The sequence below is a fragment of the Pygocentrus nattereri genome, chromosome 18, assembly GCF_015220715.1.
Source record: "Pygocentrus nattereri isolate fPygNat1 chromosome 18, fPygNat1.pri, whole genome shotgun sequence".
Taxonomy (NCBI): domain Eukaryota; kingdom Metazoa; phylum Chordata; class Actinopteri; order Characiformes; family Serrasalmidae; genus Pygocentrus; species Pygocentrus nattereri.
Genome location: NC_051228.1, coordinates 25,920,497 through 25,941,899, shown reverse-complemented (window position 1 = coordinate 25,941,899; position 21,403 = coordinate 25,920,497). Strand labels below are relative to the sequence as shown.

The following is a 21,403-nucleotide window of genomic DNA, read 5'->3' as shown; positions in this document are numbered from 1 at the left end:
GTGCTGTGTTAAATATTAATGCCCAGCAGAGTGAAGAACAAATGCAACATTAAAGAGATACAACTGTGCCACTTCCCCTGGATGCTCCTGTTGATTGGAAATGTAAACACCAAGAATGGTTTGCTGAAGTCAAGTTCCAGTGCAGGTGAAGTGTTGAGAAGTGTTTCATTTACTGGTGTAAAGGATTTGCGCTAAGCTATATGATCGATTATCAAAGCTCAGATAAAACAAAAAACAGCCTCTGATCACTTCTGTTTCAGGCAAACCCTCACTGTGATCTTCAGCTGGTGTAATCTTAGTCCAAAGGGTGATAGATTGCAGTCTAATGTGTGCAGCATAGAGACAGAATGACATCTGAATGTCTTCAGCTGTTGGGCACAATATGAGGTGAGGTGGTGGGGCTTGAAATCTCAGAATAAAACATTTTTAATTTTTATAATTTATAAAATTATATATTTATTTAAAAAATATTTATAATTTTTAATTATAATTTTAAAATTGAGCAGGAATGCTCAAACCTTGTCATACGACTATACATCTTTTCATATTATTTTCATAAGGATTTTTGTGAGCTTAATCTTCATAGGCGCCCTGGCCTTGAACTCCATTAAAACATTGTTTAATTATTTCTTACTCCTGATTCATTGAAGCAAATTCTGCAAAAGGTTTCAACTGATATCAGATTTTTTATCTTAGGTTTTGTTATGATTTAAATTTCATGAAAAGTTATTACAGTGTGTCTAGTCTTCTTTTACAAACAGGAAAAACAGTAACACTTTATTTGAAAGATTTTCAAGGCTTTTTGGTGGCCAAAAGCAAACAAGCAATATTTCAAGGCATTTTCAATAAATTTTAATATCTGTAGGGAAGAGTTTTCAACATGTTTAATAATTAATAAAATATATTACATATAGTTACTGAATTTCTGATGCAAACTGACCTTTTAAAACCTCTTTAATTTCTTATTAGCTTTAAAGTAAAAACTCCAGAAGTAACTAGACTCCAACCAGAAGTTACAGGAACCAAATGTTGCCAATTCCACATTAATCAGTGAATTAAGGTGATTTATTTATACTTAATAACTTACAACTAATAATGCAATACATGTCTAAATGAATATGATTTAGTGAATAGTGAATAAATCAATAAGTGTCTAATTTAGCCTTTACTGAGTAAAGAACACGTATAATAACTGTCTTATTAACCTCTTATATGTGTAAAAAATTGGTCGTGTTGCAATTTGTTAACACTATAAAAAACAAAAAGACACTGACACACACTCAAATTTGTCAATACAGAATGTAAACTGAATGTAAAGTCCAGAGCACAGCTACTGGACAAGCACAAACAAATATGGACATTCTAACATCTGCAGCTAAAATGTTCAGAAAAAGGAATTGAGAAGTAAAATGAACTAGAGTGAAGGGCAAGAGAACGATCTAGATTCTTTAACAATCAAACACAAGTATGACACACCAACCTACACACTTGTGTTCATGGTTGGTTGTGTTTTCTCGTCATGAATTCTGGCCTTAAATGTAATTTATGACGCAACTATATAAATCTTTTATTTGTTATTATATATTACAGTGTATGGTTTAAATCAGGCTAGGTTTCCTTACAGGAGAGTAAAGGTGCAAAATTTGCATTTCAAGTAGTCTTGGGCAGGCCTGAGTAAAAGAGAGAGAGAGAGACTGAAAGAAAGAGAGAGAGAGAGAGAGAGAGAGAGAGAGGGAGAGAGCAGCCTGTAGTCTTATATAGCCATCTGCAGGCCGGACTGATCAGGCTGATGATAGATAATGACAAATAATATCCACTTTCCTCGGCCAGTATTCAAAAGTGTAGCCCTGCTGATGGCAGCTGCACCCTAAAGCAATTATATCTGTTAGAATGAACAACTAGAGGACAAAACAGTCAGTGTGAGTGCTTGAAAAATAGAGAGAGGAGGAGAGGGGTCGGAGAGAGCAAAGTTAGAGAGAGAAAAAGGTAGAGACAAGAGAGAGGATCAAAAAAAGGAGAGCTAGAGAGAGAGTGAGAGAGAGAGTGAGAGGGAGATACCTGCTCCATGGTGGTCATGTGGAGGTCCTGACCATTGAAGAACAGAGTCAAAGGGGGCTAACAAAGTATGTAATGGATTACAGTCTGTAATTTTGAAACTACAAAGTGCACCTACATAGTAAGTGTAAGTGGACCTGATAAACTGGACAATACAATATATTTATTTTGTCTGTTGAGTAAAAGAGCATTCACTTTTAAAACAGTGTTTCTTCTTCAGTGATGCATATATATATATATATATATATATACATACATATATATCACTGAAGAAGAAACACTGTTTTAAAAGTGAATGCTCTTTTACTCAACAGACAAAAAAGAATCACCAGGATGACCTGGCACAGCCGGGAGGCAGGCAGGTCACTTCTAATAAACCCCATAGACCAGCACAGAATAACCAAAACTGCTGCATATGTTAAGCTAAAAACAACAATTTATCTACAATAAACATGCCTCTTCTACTGAAGGCAGGGCTTCCCGAGAGCTTCTTCACACAGTCGCTTTGCATGGTCACGCCTCCCACTATATTTCTATATAAAGAGAGAGAGAGAGTGAGAGAACAGTGAGACAGAAAATGAAATGGAGGCAAAGAGTGATGGTGAGCTACACAGGTCTAATGTTTTGTTTGTACTTTTATTTGGGCGGGGGTTGGGGGGGGGGGGGGGCGTGGGTGGAGGGGGAAATCATGATCTCGATGTCAGAGTAGACAGACCCCCCTTCCTTGCCTCTAATTTTCTTTGCCATACTAATAGCACTGCATTGCTGGGGACTATTGATTAATCTAAGTGCTGGTTGGAGGATGAGAGTGACTTCTGGCAGGAGCACAAAAGCCCATTAAAGCCAGGGTAGCCAAGGCAGAAGTGGAGGCAACAGCAATGCAGCACGACTGGGCAGAAATAAATGCTGGGGAATAAAATCAGAGTGTGAATTATACAGTGGCATTCAGGGATGGGTCAACTGTTTTCGCAAGCTTTAAAATTTTTTATTTCATTTTATTTTCTTTAGTGAAATTTTAGCCAGCCAGCACTTAGATGGTAGACTCAATGTCATTTTTAAGGACCCCCAACTTTTTGCCTTTTCTGACTGTAGGATTGTTGAAGTTCTAATTAGGGCAGCCAGATCGTCATATTCAGCTCCCTGAATGTAATGAAGAGTCGAGAAGAAGTACATGAAATGAAATGCAAGAAAGCGGCCGCCTGCAGATGAAAAGAAGGAGAGTCAGAGAATTTCTTTCTTCCTGTCAAACTGATGGAGTGTAAAGGTAGAGAGGACAACCACAGCATTTAAACAGCACACAGAGTCTTCACTTAACATCAATGACTGTCCAGCTACAGCACAGCCGCAATTAACCTGCATGCCCTCTTCCCACAGTTGTAGACACACCAGCCAGCAGATCAAATGGCCATCTGATATTGCCCTGAACATTATGAGTGTAAGAAGGTGATTTGGTATCAAACTATACAGCAAAGTATGAAGCCCTGCTGGTGACACCCCGTATAAATAAGAATAATGTGTGGCCATGACTTATTAATACGTAAGAACAAGATCCTAATGTGTGGTCACAACTTAGTAAGGTGGGGGAATGACATAATTAAGTTGTGGCCACGGCTTGGTAACGCGTGGGAATGAGATCATGCCTTATTAAGCAGTGGTCAAAACTTATTTATCTCTATCCCACCCCTTACTAAATTTTGTTCATACATAAGAATCTTGCCACAAAGCCTTCTCCAGTTGTCGCCATGATTTAATTATCTCATTGCCACACCTTACTAAGTCATGGCCATGGCTTAATTATCATGTTCCCATGGCTTACTAAGTTGTGGGCATGATTTAATTATCTTGTTTCCACATCTTACTAAGTCATGGCCATCATTTAATTATCTCGTCCCCAAGGTTTACTAAGTCAGGCCCAGGCATTATTTTTATTTATAAAGGATTTATTTATCTGTAGCAAAGAGAAAATTTAGTCAAAGAAAAATTCATATAACAGAATTCCATGAGGTCAGAGAAGCCCAAGAAAACTCATCTGTTTGCATCTGAATATGTGAGCGAGTGTGTGTGTGTGTGTGTGTGTGTTTGTGGAAGGGTCTACATGAAATGCAACAGAGTTCAAAAATGATTAAAAGATATAGAGAAAATGACTCTCCTAACACCCGCTCCCATCAGATAAACAGCACATAAAGCTTTCATGTTTGAGAGCGTGAGGAGGAAATCAAGCAGCTTCAGATCTGAAAACATCCACAGGTGTTTCTGTCAGTCCTTCCACTGTGAGAAGCACTATGAGACTGAAAGGATGGGTAGCTGTCAAGAAGACATCACTGAGAAAAAGAAAACAAATCAAGCAAAGAATGCCCTCAGAACAATTGGCTGTCCAGAACTCAGAGTCCAGACCTCAGCATCACTAAACGTGTTTATGATTAATTGGATGGTGAGACGCAGTAAATGCAAGACTGAACTTCGGAGGTATAGAAAAATATCCCTGCAGATTTCTTTGAAAAATTTAAAGTGACTTTCCTGATAGGAATGGAAGTTGTAATAAAGGAAAAGATGGAAAACAATAAAGTCTAATAAATTTGTGATACTATTTTTAATAGTTGTAATTTCTGCCTAATTTTCTGTTAAACGTGTCTTCTGCTTTTTCCTGATGCTGAACAATGAACTACTGTAACTTAATGACTGTTTTGACAGGAAAATAAACAAATGATGGGTGGTCTCTGACTTCTGAACATCACTGTTTGTATGTGTGTGTGTCAGGGCAGTGTAAACACTCTGCACTCCCAGCACTGTACTGTGATTAGATCAGTAAGTAAGGTGGAGTGTACTGCAGTCTGTGCACTGAGGGACAGAGTTCAGTACCCCACCTGCTGTCTATCTGCACACACATACACACACAGCCTCTGGGCCTGGCTACTGCGTGACTGAGCATAGAATCAACACACTAACACCATCACTCCCTTCCTCATCCACAGACATACACTCAGGAACATACCTATGCAATTTGCTTCCACAAACCCAGCAGAGGAAACACAAACACCTAACCACCTAAGCAGCCCTCATAGTACATTAAAACGTAATATAGTACAGAGTGCTGATAACCTGTTAAATATGCAGCCAGATTCTGAGACCGTATTTAGAAGGTGATTGTTGCTAAAAATGTAATTTCATGTGGCTTACAGATTACTGATAATCTTTTGCCTAATACAAAGAAACAGTGTAGCTCAATTCTATAATATTAAAAAGGCAAGAAACCAAAAAAATGTGATCAGATTACATCACTTAAAATAATAATCCTTTGGATTATGCTTAAAACATGAATTCATTTCACATATAAATTCACACACACACACACACACACACACACACACACACACACACACACACACACACACACACACACACACAGGAGTGTGTTTCTCAGTGCTCACTGCATCGTGACTCATTGATAGAATCCGTGCCAGAGATGGATGGTGAGTGTAAAATGATATCACAGCTGCGCCAGGCTGACATCACACTCTAATGGCTAATGCAGCTCATGACACACGGTCAGATAGTCAATACATTTGTGTGTGTGCTGACATCTGACCCTGTGCATTCACATACTCCACACAAGAAAGGTAACTAGTGAGAGTAGACACTGACATCACTCACATACACACACACACCATTCTACCAAAGAATGCATTTCTGGGTGAAGCATAGATAGAGTCAACTGGAGGATGCGGTGCTTATTTTGTTGTCATCTTAAATGACTATTTTGCTCATCCCATAGTTTGGGGGGGTGAGGGCAGGTTTGAGCTCAAGCAGCATCAAGCTAAGGAAACTATATGATGTGAAATCTAAGATGAAGGAATTTTTTGTTGTGATTGTGTTGTATCTGTGTTATACATCCTGCATTCTGTGTCTGTGTTATGCATTCTATATCTGTGCGCATGTGCTGAAGTTGTATTTCAGGCGGCCTATTTTGTGTTTACCCCTATATGGTCTTGTTTGTCACACCTGTTACTTGTCCTGTATAAGTTGGGTCTAATCTTGGCATCAGTCCAGCTATATAACTGTGTTAGCCCAATGTCTTATGGGCTAGCCGAATGTCTGAGACCTGCGCGCGCAAAGAATAAACTGCACTTGTCCAGACAACAGTCCCCTGGATCAAAAGGGTTTGGTTTCTACAAAGGCATACTGTAAAAAACTGTATTTTCACCATCAAGGTACTGTAGAATGTAGTCATCATTAAAAGGTTAAATGCATGTCAAATAACCACACATGCACTGTATCTTAACACTGTTGTTGTTAACATACAGAAACAGAATATGAATTCACAAAAACAAATGATCACTTTCATTTCATACACATTAGTATTTATGTTAATGGATGTTACTATTATTATTATGCTAAAAATAGAATAAGTAGTTGAACTACGTAAACAGTTGAATTAGTTGAATAACTACAGGGACTTCAGTGCAATCAGGCTGAGCCATTCTTAGATAATATAAGTGTGTAATAAAACTTTGGGCCTCCTGATGCAAAACAAAGTCGCAGGCAACATATTTGTAACTATTGTATGTAATTTTCTGTGAGGGAGCTTTCGGAGGCATTAAACTCTTCAGACGTCTGGCTCTTTTCACTACTACTGTGAACAATTCTGACTCGAAAGGTTTCAGCACAAAGCATTTTACATCAAACATTGCTGAAAAGTCACTGTAATTCCACTGCTTTATCAGTATAAGGGAGAATCTCTAAAAAACCTCCCACCTCCAAACAGGTAGAGCTTGTTGAGTTGCAGGGACAGTAGACTATAAAAGCAAAACCAAACTTCAAATCCACAAGAACACAACAATCCAATTGATTCAAAGCTGTTGTGTATTACATTACACCCAAGCTAAAGCTGCTCATTTTCTTGCTAGTGTTTTGTTTGCACTGCTGGAATCACCACAATGATCTGGCTGAGCCTGGTTTAGATGGCTCCTCTGGATTCATACTGCTTCATTTTCACAAATAATATCCTACCACCTCATTCTGTTGCCCTTCAGTTTCATACAGAGCTTCTGCTCTTTTGCACCAACACTAGCAGATCTGTGAGGGAAAAGTTTTGCACACCAGCATAGAGAGGGCTCATCATACACTACCATTCAAAAATCACTGTTTTCAATATATATTAATTTAATTTCAATTGTACATGATGATTCTGATAGAATGCAAGCACTCTGCAAATTCACTGCTGTAAAGCTGTGAAATAATTTACTGACATAAGCAGCATCATGCATGCTTTAAGCAAAAAATGGTTGGGTGAAGTGAAATAGAAACTGACAACACATTTGAGAAACATTTGAGAAATTATATCAAAACTCGACCAAACCTCACCAAACCTGCATACGCAGTCATGTAGGGCTGAGTGAAATATTTCAATCTATAGTTTGTAAGATTTCAATCTAAAACCATTGTTATTATTGACTACAATTGCAAAAAAAAAAAAATTCAGTGAACAGCATGTGCATAAGCCCATGTTCATGTTTGTGCAGTATAAAAAGTGACCAAAAAGTAGATGCCAAGCATGCTGCACGAAGAATGGCCACTGGGGAAAACTGAGAAATCTCCGCAATAAAAAGCATAGAAAAAAAGCCTAAAACCATGAATAGCCTGAGGACAACTCTGTTTCTAATATGTGCTGGCTATAGCTTTAGCTGGGGGCATGCTAGAACCCAGAAAGAACCTGTGATGATTATTATAGACAACCATGAACTATTCAAAATTCTCTGGCTCTGCTTGTGCTGTATCTTGCTACATTTTGGCATCGAGACTCATCCAAACCATGACTGTAATTTGTTTAAATAAAAAAAAAGGAAAAACCGGAATAAATACTGATTAGTCACAAAACTCTGACCACCTGAAATAGGAGAGGCTCTGGGGAAAGCAGCTAAAGAAGTTCATGTAGGCCAGATTTGCTTTGCAATCTGCATCCGATCCCAGGATCCTTTGCTGCCTTGGTCATTTCTCATTTGGGCGAGAACCACTGTTGATAAGAGCTAAGAGCAGAGTTTGTGTGCATTATGTCTGAAAAGGAGGAAGAAAAATGGTCTGCTACCCCACTGCTCTGTCCATCCTCTAGCCTACTGCTTTTATTGGGCAAAAGCAAAGCATGAAACACATGTGCTCATTTCACAGCTGTCACTTTTTTTCAAGGAAGAATAACTACAATTTCCCCCTGGGGATCAATAAAGGAATCTGAATCTGAATCTGAACTACAGTAATTCTTGGCTTGTTCCCCAAAAATGGTGAAGATTTCACATTTCATTTGTCAGTGCTGCTATAAAGACAACATTCTTTTGTTGGTTTTGTACAAAGAAAAGACAAAAAAAAAACAATAATTTGTCCACCTGAATGGCTAACAATACAAAACTGTGAACCTAAACTGGTGCACGTCCTTTCTGAGAAGGCCAGTTATCCTTTGAAGGCCCCTATAACATGCCAGAGCTTGTCAAGACTCTCTCGCAGCTGATTTCTCCTCATTCCTGCCTCCAGACAATCAATGGCAATTGAGACAGAACATGGAGCTATTGAGCTTTTCACACCATCATTCATCTGAACAATATTGCAAAAATAACGTCTTCTGAATGTTTATATGAATGCCAGTGCAACAGAATGCATGAGACAGTTATCCAGTACTGTGCAATATCTCACTGACGTTTGGAGCACTACAGTGGAGCCAACAGCAGCTCAGAGATATGGAGCAAAACAGAGCATGTTCTCTCTGGAAGTAATGCACAACACATTTGCTTTGACATTTTACAATTGGAGTTTAAATGCCATTTCACTGCATTATACAGCAGATTATATACACAGCATTTTTTTTAATTTTCACTATAAGGTTGCAACAGACACCAAACTTGAGCTAGTCTTAAACGTACAGTACCACCTAAAATACTATCAATAATAAAATACCAGTTTACTTAGATAAATGGATAAAATGATTCCAACATGCTGCAAATAAATACTTATGGGTTTCAAACAAGTTTGAAATAAATAGTAATGAGTGTATGTATATATATATACATATATATATATATATATATATATATATATATATATATATATATATATATATATTAAACAAACAATTATGATAGATGTTTACAACAATTAAGAGACATTATTCAAAATATTTAGACACTAATACAGATTAATAAAGCATTTTCTATTCAGTGGTGTCTCCCAAACCCTAAGCCCTAAATCGCAACTTGTATATAAAAACATTTTTGCATTTTCAAAATGCATCATCCAAGATCTTCTGATCTCTTTCAAAGTGAACGTCACAGAGTCACAGAGTCACAACTGAAACAGAGACGAGCCTTATTTTAGCCACACCTCATGCATTTTAGAGCATGAAGTGAGACCGTATGGCCACGGTGAGAATTCACATCTCATTGTTTTGAAATTCATGCCCAAATGTCTGAAATTTCATTGTGAAACATTAAGAAACACATATCACTTCTGAAACACATATTTTATATCATATTAAACTGTTCTGTGTTTAATGAAAAATGCTTGATTTTATGTGTGTACAATTTTCAAGGGTGTCTGTAGCTTTTCAGTTCACACCACATCTTTCTTAATGATACTATTTCAAAGAAATTTGGAAAAAGTTGGTGGAATATAAAGTTGGTTAGGAGGTCAGTATGTTTAGCTCATACATACTGCAATCGAGCCAAAACATCAATGCATCCAAAACAGTAGACACAGCAGCAGACACTGTAGCACATGCTAGCCATACACAGTCAACCAATCATTTACAGTGAAGTGTTCTCTACAGCATACATTCGCCTTTGAAACTGCACGCAAGCTCCAGTCATCCATCCATCAGCGATGTCTGTGTCATTCCCTCATTCCTCAGCAGAATGGATGACTTCCTACTCTCCAGCCTGGCTCTTTCATCTCTCGAAAGCCCTCTCACAATGATACAGTGAGTGTTAGCACATGTGAGGCACGGCTGAAACGAGGGCCCATGTGAAAGCAGTGAGATGCCCACTTTAAAGCCAAAGCAGCTGAACATCCTTCAGAAAGCTTCCTGATAGTTAGGAAGCTCTCATGTTAGCTCTTTAGACTCTATGGACCACAATTCAATTCCTCACCTACATAAATAACATATTTTCACAGTACTTACTGAATAATTGACAGTAGTTAATATGCATTAAGAAGTTTTAAACTTCTTAAAGGGGAATTCCAAAATGATTTTTTTTCTAAATGTATGCATGATAAAAATGGTTGATGTATGATGTAAATAAAGAACAAAAAACTCCATTCAGTGGGGTTTGATGTGAAATGCTCCATCCTAGAGATGCTTACCAAGTTCATAGTCGTGAATTGTACACTGTGGTGGTGATAGGAGCCAGATGTCTGAAGGGTTTTATGCCTCTAAAAGCTCCCTCACATAAAGTTATTATAAAAAGTGATTATGACTACATTGTCAAATGACTTATATGTTGTTTTCTGATAGCTTAGAGATAAGATTATATATTTTTAAAGCCAGTCATGGTATGATGTACAGGTATAGAGTTGTACAGCAAAAAAGTACCCTAAGAAAACATACCACAAATTTACCACCATAAACATTAAATATAAAATGGTTATAAGACCCACGTAGGTTCACTAGTGGTTTTGCCTAGGAACTGACTTTGTTTAAAATGATTGAATTGTGCAAAAATTGTGAAAAAATTAGTGGAATTTCCCTTTAAAAGCTGAATAATACACTTGTAGTTTAAAAGGCTTGTAGTTTAACAGCTCAGGCTCAGAGCTTGAAGTCAATGTACACTTGAATGGGCCTTAGCTTTAATGCTATAAATCATTCCTTTTAAAATGAACTTGTGTCAAGAATGCTAGTGGCATTCCTGCTCCACCAGCACTGTATATTTACTTCAATGTCTCTGTGGCAGTGGTCGATTTTTGTGAAGCGTTTTGTTTAACTGATGCTAACGAATCTTTCCTCTCAGTAGGTTCCCATATTGATCCTAACTGGTGGGGAAATCACTGTTTTTGTGCACTGTATAGAATGCCTCGAGGCAACGCAGGCCTCAAAGAAACAATCTGTCAAAGTCAGCCAGTGTTTCATTTGTCAGATTAGGAGACGTCAAGAAAGCAATTACCAGTTAGTCGCACAGAGGAGACCTCAGAGATCATTGTGGAAGCAGGTGCAAGATCAAGATTGTATAACCCCTCATCACCCACGGGTGATAGTGCATTTTCAGAAATCTCCACCGTAATCCTACCAATTTCAGTTTTGTTTACTGTTGAGTCCTAAACACCTGGTGGATTCACTGGGTGGAATAAAATTTGCAGAAAAGTCCAGACCTGCTATCTAACATGCTGTTATTACCATATAAACCAATCAGATCTCATCAGAAACACCCTGCTCATGGTGCTTTCATGTCACTCTGGAAGCAGACTGCACCAGCTGAGATTTCTACTGTAAATCCTTCAGGCTCTCATTGGTCTAAGGCCTTTGACTAACTTCTGGATGGGCCAATCAGATCTTAAGAGCTTTCGAAGGCCTCTAAAAAGAGGGATTATGGACTCAAGGAGTTTTCTCAAGGCATTTAGGGAAGCACATCTCCGGCAGTGACTGGAAAATGAGACCATGTGACCAGTGTTTGTGACCACTCTATGAACCCGACATGAATACTTAAGCAAAGACGACATCAAACATGAGGGGCATGATTGCAGAGATGTGTGAAAACAAGAAGTGAATGGAACTGTCCCCTTTAAACTCTTCTTCTTGCACTAGCTATGTTAGTACATTACAGCTTCTTCTGGACTGTTTGAGTTACTCAAAAAAGGAATAATTTACAAAGAACTTATTACTTCTTTCAAATTGTAATGGGATCACTTTGTTTATATCTTCTTGGAAAAATCACATGTCCAAGATCACATACACACTAACCTCATGGTACTTCAAAGGTTATTTAGTAAGAAAATGTTTCCATATAAAACCATAAACACTCAAAGAACCCTTTGCATGATCAAATTGATCTTTGCATGGTGAAAGTGTTCTTCAGATTGATGAAGAATGTGTTGTAGATGGTTCTATATAGAACATTTTGAAAATGGTTCTATATAGCTCCAAAAAGGGTTTGTCTATTATTACAAGCTTGACATCGTAACAATAGAAGAAGGGCTCTATATAGAAACATTTTTTTATTAAAGAACCTTTGAAGAATCATTTTTAAGCATGTAGTGAAGTATAAATGTATCTATTTCTTCAAGCTGCATATAGTTGTTGTCTGGTTCAAAACCTTCATTTGTGTTGTTTATGTTTTTACATATTTAAACAAAATACCAGCTGCTCTTTGCATTGCATGCAAACTTCATGATAAACGTACCAATAGAAATGGTCCAAAACTACTTGGAATAAAATCTTTTTACATTAAAGGTTATGAACATATTTTCTTCTCATGTAAAGTTGTCGTTTTCCAGATAAAATACTTTATATTGCCTTTGACAACATGCAGCTTGAAGAAATAGAAACATTGCCACTTGGCTCAGCTGTATTTCAAGTGCATCTCAATCCTCTTCCTGAAGCATTTGAGCAATCACACAGCCATCCCAAGACGCATGAATTGGCTATGTGTAGATATGCTCTTGGACACTCGTACTGTGTGGTCCAGTAAACACTGGCCTTTTCTTGTGTTTTGCAGTAAGGCCCTAGAGGAACATTATTTGGTTCTGCTGTATGCTTGTATATAGATGGGATGACAGTAAAAGGCTTTGTGACTTCATTTTACAGTGTGTATACAACAAGACTCTAGTAATGACAGAACAGTGAAGGCATGATAAACGCAGAGAAAAACACAGAACACAGTTGCACTCACATGTTGCCACTGGTCTCTGATGAGCGGCCTGTAACGGAGGAAGTACTTCAGGGGGAAGTTGTCAATGTCCGGCCATGTGGATGGGCTGCTCCAGGTCACCTCCAGCCGCCGGATGTTGTTGGGGATGGGTCTGGCCACCACCTTCTCAGGGGGGTCTGGTTTCACTGTGAAAGGATCAGGATCATGTTGAGTATCTTGGGCTATGTTCTCAGAGGGTTGAAGTAGCACTAACTGCCACAGATGTGATTTTGTCAGGATTGCAATGACACAAATATGACTTTTTAAAAACCTGATTTGACCCATTCTCCTAGATCAGATACATATGCAATATATGGCCATGTGCATGTAATGATCACAGTGAGATTGGAACTCATGCATATCTCTATTTACATCTCATTTCATTTCTATGCACATTAAAAATCTGCACAGGCATGAAAATTAAGTCTGAACCTGTGATTGGACAACAAAGCATGACTGGTACTGCTAAATCTGTAACCTAATCTCGCCCCAAACCTGCTCACGCCAGATGCTCCATTTTGCTACTTGTTCTTTGCCCACTGTATGGGATAATAATATTTTTGAGGTTCATCTTGGGGAAAAAAAAAACTTTGATCACAAAAAATTCAAACAAATCTACAACATTAAAATATTACTCATTAGAAAACTGATTCTACCTGCTAAGAAATCATTCCAAACCTGACCCAAAGCTATTTTTTTTCTTCTGGATTTTTTTGACTTCTGGGGCTCGGCTCAGTTATCTAAAATGTGGTCATCATCCTGTGTTACAGCACAAACCAGCTTAAAAAAATGACGATGGAATCACAAAGTTAGGCTTGTTGTCATGATTGTGAAATGAGCTGATAATTAATACTGTATATATATATATATATATAACATTGTGATTAACTATTCAATTGTCTTTTTGTTTGCATGCATTCAAGTACAAGTGTAAAGTGGCCAAACTGGGTGATCATGTTATAGGCCTAAGTGAAGTAGAAGATTTGGTTGATATGTGTAGAAATGGATAAATTCAAACAAAACTGGAAGGAATCTAATAAAAAAGTTTAAAATAGTTGACAAAGAAGTTACCACAAATTAATACAGTTACAATGGCAAAAATATATAATCAACAAAAAAATTTCCTTTTTTTTTCTTTTTTCATAAAATACTTTGACATAGTATGTAAACACAAGCTGCGTTCCAAAGCCTACGCAGCAGCCAAGGTATTTCTAGGCCGCTACATCATAGCAGGCCGCTGCAAAGTGAAGCATCCTTTACATATAGCTTAGAAATGTAGCCTACGTACTGAGTGATTTCATAGACACATCTGATGTATCCTTCTAGCTCCCTCACAAGTTTTGCGCTGCTCTGATCACATAATCATGCAGCCTTGTTAGGACTGTTCCATTTGTGTGACCAATAGGCTACTCAGTGGTCTTCATAGGACAGTCTACCGAGGATCTGCACTAATAACAAATATAAGAATAATGTAGGATATGAAGGATCAAAGAGGTGAAAGGCTCAGTAATGTAGTGTCAGCAGTCGCTTACAAAGACTTTCATGTCACAGCTCATTAATGTGATGTTCTTTCATGACTAAGGTCTGTTCTGTTAACGCTAATAACAGACAGGGGGCGCATACTAACATGAATGTGAAGTGTTAAGGCAGAAAGATCGCATCTGGGCAAAACACTGGAACTGAATGTATCCTTGATGTTGCAGTGCTGATTGAAACGCTGTTACAGAATGGGCTACCACAGGGGATTAGTGCAAACAAATAGCGTTAGAAAGGCGCTCTATTAGAAAAAGGGGAAATATGCACGAGACAATGGTGACTAACGTCCTTCTTCCCTGCTGAGGGGAAAATGTGTTTGACATAATATGCACATCTTTGTGGGAAACCGCATCGCGACACATCTCGAGAAAGTCTTTAGAGAAAAAAACATCTCTTGAATGTGGGGGGAGTCTTTCTGGGCCGCCCCGTTGAGCCGAGGGTTTATGGGAAATGGGCAGAGTGCAACAGAGTGGTCTTTCTCTTTCTCCCTCCCAGTGGTGGCTGAGGATCAGAGTGTTTGCTCTGTGGTTTAGCTTCACACACGCACCCACACACACAAACACACACAAGGACAAAGAGATGCCCTGAGCTCTGGGGTGAGTTCCATCACTCCCTCCTCCCTCTCCTGCATCTTAACTATTCATAGTAGACACACAGTTGGCTTAGATTTATATGCCGAGTCCTGACCTGGCATGGCTCAAGCGCTCTTTACGACTCCGAAACACTGCGCGGATGTTGTTAAAACCCACTCCGGGACAAATACATGACTAGCCTTCTCTCAGCCTCCTTTAAGCTTTAATGAAAAAGAGGAGAGGCGTGGCTTGCCCAGCACACCAAAAAACTCAATGAATGACTGAGAGAGTAAATGACCTAACAGGGCAAACATGGCAGGGCATGACTGTGTAAAAGAATGCAACAAGTCAAAGTTGTACTCACTATAAAGGAGGCTATACAGAAGCACTCATTACATTAACTGTCTGATCATTCGAAACTTAAAGCTACACTATGTACATTTTGGGGATTTGGAGACCTCTCTGCTGAATATGTGTAATTGCACGCATTGTGCAGAAGAACATTTTGTGATGTCGTTTGTGCTTCAGACCCCTTCCCCAAGCAGATGAATCTGAAGATTGTGAGTGCATTGACAGAGAATTCAAAGAGAACTCAAGTTAATTGAATGAATTATCTACTGTTGTCATATCATATTAGCATAATGCAGACTTTGCATTTGAGACCTAAACATTGAGCCAGACCTTCTTTTTGAGAAGCTCCTGCAAAATCTCACTCAACACCTCCAATTTTTAAAAGATTTTTTTCAGTGCTTTACAGGGGGACTCGCAACAATGCAAGCACATGATATTTTAGACTCAATAAAACTACTTTTTTCAATTCTAACATAAAAATCTTCAGAAAGCTTTGAAACTCTACTTTGGCATTTGAACTGATGCACTCGAATGAGTGGTAATTTTTCCTGAAGTCTTTTATACTTTCTTGCTATTTCTAAGGTTAATAGTGCTAAAATGCCTGGTTGTGGTAGGCACAGAAAAAAAAAGATATTCTAACTTATATTTATCCATATGCAGTGGCGAACTATGACTATGAGAGCTAGGCCTTCAGTTTGGGCCATGAAAGACAAAACTCATCTTAAAGTAATATATTAGCACTAAGCTAACAGGACTTCAAGTTCTTTGGCCATTCTAGGTTATACAAAAGCATCTTATACAAGGTATTCAATGTTTGATTTAAGCTTGTAACATATATTTACATATATCTTAACTTACAATAACATCATTCAGTGACGAGACCTGCCATCCAGCTGTGACTGTTTTCCATTTCTAACAACTGGCTGAAATGCATTGGTCAAGCTAACCCTCATATTTACAGTCAGTGATGTATCTAGGGCTTCCACAGTTAAATTTTTTATCAGGAAATTGATCAGACCCATTGAAATCCAAATGTGTTTGATTAATTCCACTGTCACTTCCTAATTATGTTAGTGGTTAATCTGATTTGTTACACCTTCTGTTGAGTTCCTGAAGTCCTAGCCAGTGAGAGAGCTATCTATCTTGATAGCATGGAGAAAAAAAGCCTGATTGGACAATTTCTTGTTATATGAATTTTTTTCTTATCAAGACTGAATAATGAAATAAGAGTATTAATACAATACTTGCAGAGTTTTAAGACAACAAGCATGATGATTCTATTAAGTGAATAAAAGCTCTGTAGAATCAATACATTTTAACAATATATTTAACAAAATCTTAATCTTTCTCATAAACAAACATGATCTCAAGTCTGTAAATATTTATTATTGCACCTAAGTTTACATACATAATTTTTTATTTTTTCCCCTCTATTATATTACCAGAGATTATGCTACAGCAGTAGTAATGTGTTGTATATGGCAGTAGCTACTGTAGGAAAATGCTATTCCACTGCACTCGCTTTCTATTGCCAGGCCATTCCAATGAGGCATGAGGACCACACACACAGTTTCATCAATATGTTACCTAATTGTCTCTGAAACGTACACTAATCATAACTCACTTTTGGAATCAAATCAAATTTGACTCCCAAAGCCGTGGCCCATTTAAAAAGGGAGCCTCCTTTCCCCCATAAATCATCCCTATCACTAGGAGGCAAATATTTCTACAGTTAATCCAGTAATCCAGATGGCATTAGCATTTTTATTACTATCAAGCATGCATGTAGCCATGCATGTAAACACTTCATTTAGTTGCCGGGAGCCTCGCTATTTTTCTCCCTTATTGGATTTTTTTTCCTTCTTCTTTGCTTCACAAAGAGCACACATTCTCTTCCTTCTCACTGCAAAGGGCCTGGGTGGTGTCTCTCAGCTCGATAAGGGGAAAAATTTGGCCATTCACAGATGTCTGCGCAACTGACAATATGAGCCAGATGTTTCGGCCACTTCCATTCTCTCACCCCCCTCCAGTAAATGATTACAGGGCTATTCTCAGGCTGAGCGTGAAATGCAGTCTGAGATGCCAAACATGATTTGAGTAATTCTCATGGCCTGCTGTAGATAGTGGCACTCTATCTGCCAGGCCTGGGTCGGTTGTGTCTAAACATGAACTGTTTGTGTTGATGTTTACAGAAAGACTGCGTTCATTTGGTCAAACGCAAGCAACACTTCATACATGAAAAACAATTTTACAGTCGATAAAATGTACTTTTAGGTATTTTGGTACTTCACAAATCCGATCCTGTGTGTTATATTTGAATGTCCTTATGTGAATGCAGGCTTATGGGCTTTCTATTTTAGGGGTGCCCTATGCTTGTGAAGTGGGTAAATGTGAACTGCGTGAACTGTGGGACAACAGGACTGAAATAAATATATATAATATAAAGGAAAGCAACAGAAATTTGTGTATAGGGCACACATTTATAGGAATACTGTAATAACCTAATTGGGTAGTTCACAAGATTGTGAATTAGATTTGCCCATGTCAAAAGACCATGTCATTTGTTACTGTACTTAAGTACTTTTTTCAAGCATTTTATTAAATTCAATTTAAATATTTACACATGTTTGAGGAAGATTAATATATGCAAGCAACCTCATATGAAGTTCTGTACCTTTTGTAAACAATAGAGCAGAAAATGACATAAATGTAAATGTTACAACTTACACCACAGACAGGGTTAACCGTAAGGGGGGCTAGTTGTAACAGTCTATACAGAAGTCTAACACTGACACAAAACCCAGTTGTTACAATTCAAACCTATGTTAATTCAGAAAGATGTTAATTCAATGTTAATTCAAAAGATTTCCAACATAAAAATATTTTCATCAAAATGACTATAATTTGTGAAAAAGAGGTGGACTTATATAAATATATATATATAAATATATATATAAAACAACGAGAAAACTGGGATAAAATGGTGGACATAGAGTTCTGTCATTGCTTTCATTAAGTAGTTTAGTTGTAATACTGCCTTTAAACTAACCCTGTCATGTGCAGACTGTATTTTAGCCTGGCTAGCTCTTAATGAGAGCTGTTTATATGCTTCAAAATGGTGCTAAATTCCACTGAGAGAGAGAATAAAATAGATGCAATTCTGCATCAAATCTACACACATATGATATGATATGAGGATATGAGAACATTACTAAAAGCACATTGTACTGTATTTTATACTGTTTAACTACATCAGATATACATGTCCTGTTTTAGCCTGTGTTAGTCTGTACCCCACTCTGCCCTACTTTGAAGTGAATGAAAGCTGTGCTCCGTTTTAATAACACACACCATTGTTGTGTCTGCTCTTTTTTCCATTGTTATTCCTACATTGTGTTGTGTCTGTGTTATTGCTGGGAAGGGGTCGTGGATTGCCTTCAGCAAAGTATAAGAAACAGTATTTCGTCATTAGTTTATGCTGATCTGGTGCTGGTTTAGCTGGCCACCCAGTATAGTCATGGTAGTTGACCAACAAACCAGGCACACCATATGCTGGTTTTTCTGGCTATGCTGGTCTTGGTTGTTTTTTCTAAATCACAGTACTTTTGATACTTTTTGATACTTTTGCAACATGCTTAACAAGTTCAACATGCTCAGAGAAGAACGCTAACTGCCAATTCTGTTACATCAACTAACAGATGCCCATGTTGGCTAGCACTGCGCTAAGTGATGGGGAGAGGAACAGGACAAATCCTACCCACTCAGAGAAAGTGAAGCCAATCATGAAGTCCCTGGTCATGGATGGCTTCTGCTTTGCCAGGGATCAATCTCTTGACAATAGAGCCAAATGCCTTGAAAACCGATCTACACTACATGCTTTTAAAACAGGACTTTTAAAAACCGCTAATTTGGTACTTTATATAAATTAATGAATAAAGTCTTCTAAGTTTACTTGATTCCTACTTTACCAAGAGTATCTCTACTTTCACTTAAGTAGAGTGAAAGTAGTTTTGTGCTTCATCCACCACTGGATTAAGTACACCTAATCCAACTAAGCAGCTCTTTACAAAGCCTTCCTTTAGTTGATGTGGATGTGTTAGAGCAGGAAAACACTAAAATGTGCAGGACAGTGGGCACTACAGGAACATGTTCGGGAATCAACAACCTAACAAAGGAAAATGACATGGAGAGACAGAAACTCTGAAGGTGCAGGAAATAGAGGAAACATGAATAACGTTAGTACCCATGGATGACTCCTCGAAGCTGGTAGCTGTGGACGCTTTTCCCAGTGCATTGACTGCTGTGACATTGACCCTGTAAGGAAAAGTTGAGAACAATTCTGGAAACTTCACATGGCACCGGTTCTTATGGACTTCATCCCTCTTCACTTCTAAAGACTTCTGGTTGTGCCTGGACAAAGAATAGATGAAAAGAAAGAGCAAAGGTGATTTGGTTATATTAACAGTTAAGGACCTCTATGACCCATTTTTAAAAAGATCAAGGGTGATTATCATCACCGTTGCAACAAAACATTTTTTCGCCATTAGTTGTTGTTTTTCACTTTTTTAGTCTTTGAAAACATCAAATGACCTGTGCAGTGGGTCAAACTTGATTTACAATAACTTTCATTAAAAAAAGTTTGCAAAACTTTGACTGCTCAAAATAGAGATCAAAGGTGATTTGGTCATATTGACCATATAAAATAAAGATCAAATGTGATCTGGCTCTCTTAATCATTTATAGCCTGCATTTAGAGTTTTAGCTTCAAAGTAGTTCATAAGTCATTCATAGTAATTACTAGACAGTTTTAAGCTTAACAACAAGCCTAGAGTTTAAGTGAGTAAAGATATAAATGTATAAAGTTACATTAGTGTAAAGTATGGCAACAACAAAAGCTTTCAATTTTTAGCACCTCTATTAAAATGTACAACATGCCCACTCACCATACTATCTGATATAAAACTCTAACAGAAGTGCTAATCCTGCAGTGGATGAAATGCTGTTTGGTTGGTTTCTGTTACATATTCTATAATAAACTATTTTCAAATCACAATGCAGGCAATCCCTTAACATTTTTCCACACTGTGGGGTGTTCAATTAAATCTCAGCTCATTTTGCACCATTGGGATGTTTTGCCGCAGCGCTAGAGACAGGAATAGATTTGCTGAGCTGGAGAGTGCCAGGAGCTCGCCCCAAGGGTGCCATCTGGCCACACGTCTGGGCGCCCAGAGTATCTTTACACTTCTTCTGATATCAGTTCCTAGCCCTACAGCAAGATGACTGGCAAAACGTTCAGTTCCCAAGAGTGAATGATGTACTGGGCGTCAGAAGTTCTGACGGTGCTAACGTTCAGTTATATACCATCATTTATCTCAGTGAAAGGGGAACTGAGCTCCAGCATATATAAAGTATAATCTTTTAAAGATCTTTAATGAGCAAAACTATGTCCCAAACCATAATTCCATAGTAATTTCTTACTTATTTGTTAATATTAAAGGTTAATAAAGGCCATTTTTATCTAGTTAACCATTTTTATTTAGAGTTTAAAGTCACACCAGGAAATCCAGAAGGGAGCATAAGTAGAGAAATGATTATTCAAATGTGACATATTGGCCGTAGAAAATTAATGAGCAGCCGTCTGCTACAAAATTGCCTACTGACATTTGTGATCTGGTTCAGCTTTTAAAAAACGATCCAAAAAGAGCTCCGGGCACGACGTGATTCCGTGACATCTAGGCCGTCTCTGTAGAGCCCTGTGTGAGCCCTGCGTGATGCACCAAATTGCGTCAGTTTGAGTAATTAAGAATAAGATCTTTCTGTTGTGCACCTAAACACTTTTTTCTGAGCTACTTGGGCACAGAAAGAAAGTGAGCTAGAAAGAGTAAGTAAAAGAGAAAAAAGTGCTCTTCTAAATGTCTTTGAGAATTCTTTGGGGACTTTGGGTTGAGAGTCCATTCTCACTGCCCACACTTACTGCACAGCTAGACAGACCTAATCAGCTCCAGCCAGAAA

At 38.0% G+C, this 21,403-nt stretch overlaps 1 protein-coding gene across 1 annotated transcript in view; it reads right to left on the bottom strand.

The window, feature by feature from the left end:
* Nucleotides 1-21,403, bottom strand: part of cntfr (ciliary neurotrophic factor receptor) — a 222,599-nt gene that overhangs the window by 24,298 nt on the left and 176,898 nt on the right. Inside the window, exons 5-6 of the mRNA XM_017700217.2 lie at nucleotides 19,635-19,801; nucleotides 12,915-13,078 (exon numbers count right to left, since the gene is read on the bottom strand). Of these exons, the coding sequence (XP_017555706.2) occupies nucleotides 12,915-13,078; nucleotides 19,635-19,801 (331 nt within the window). The remainder of the gene's footprint in view (nucleotides 1-12,914; nucleotides 13,079-19,634; nucleotides 19,802-21,403) is intronic.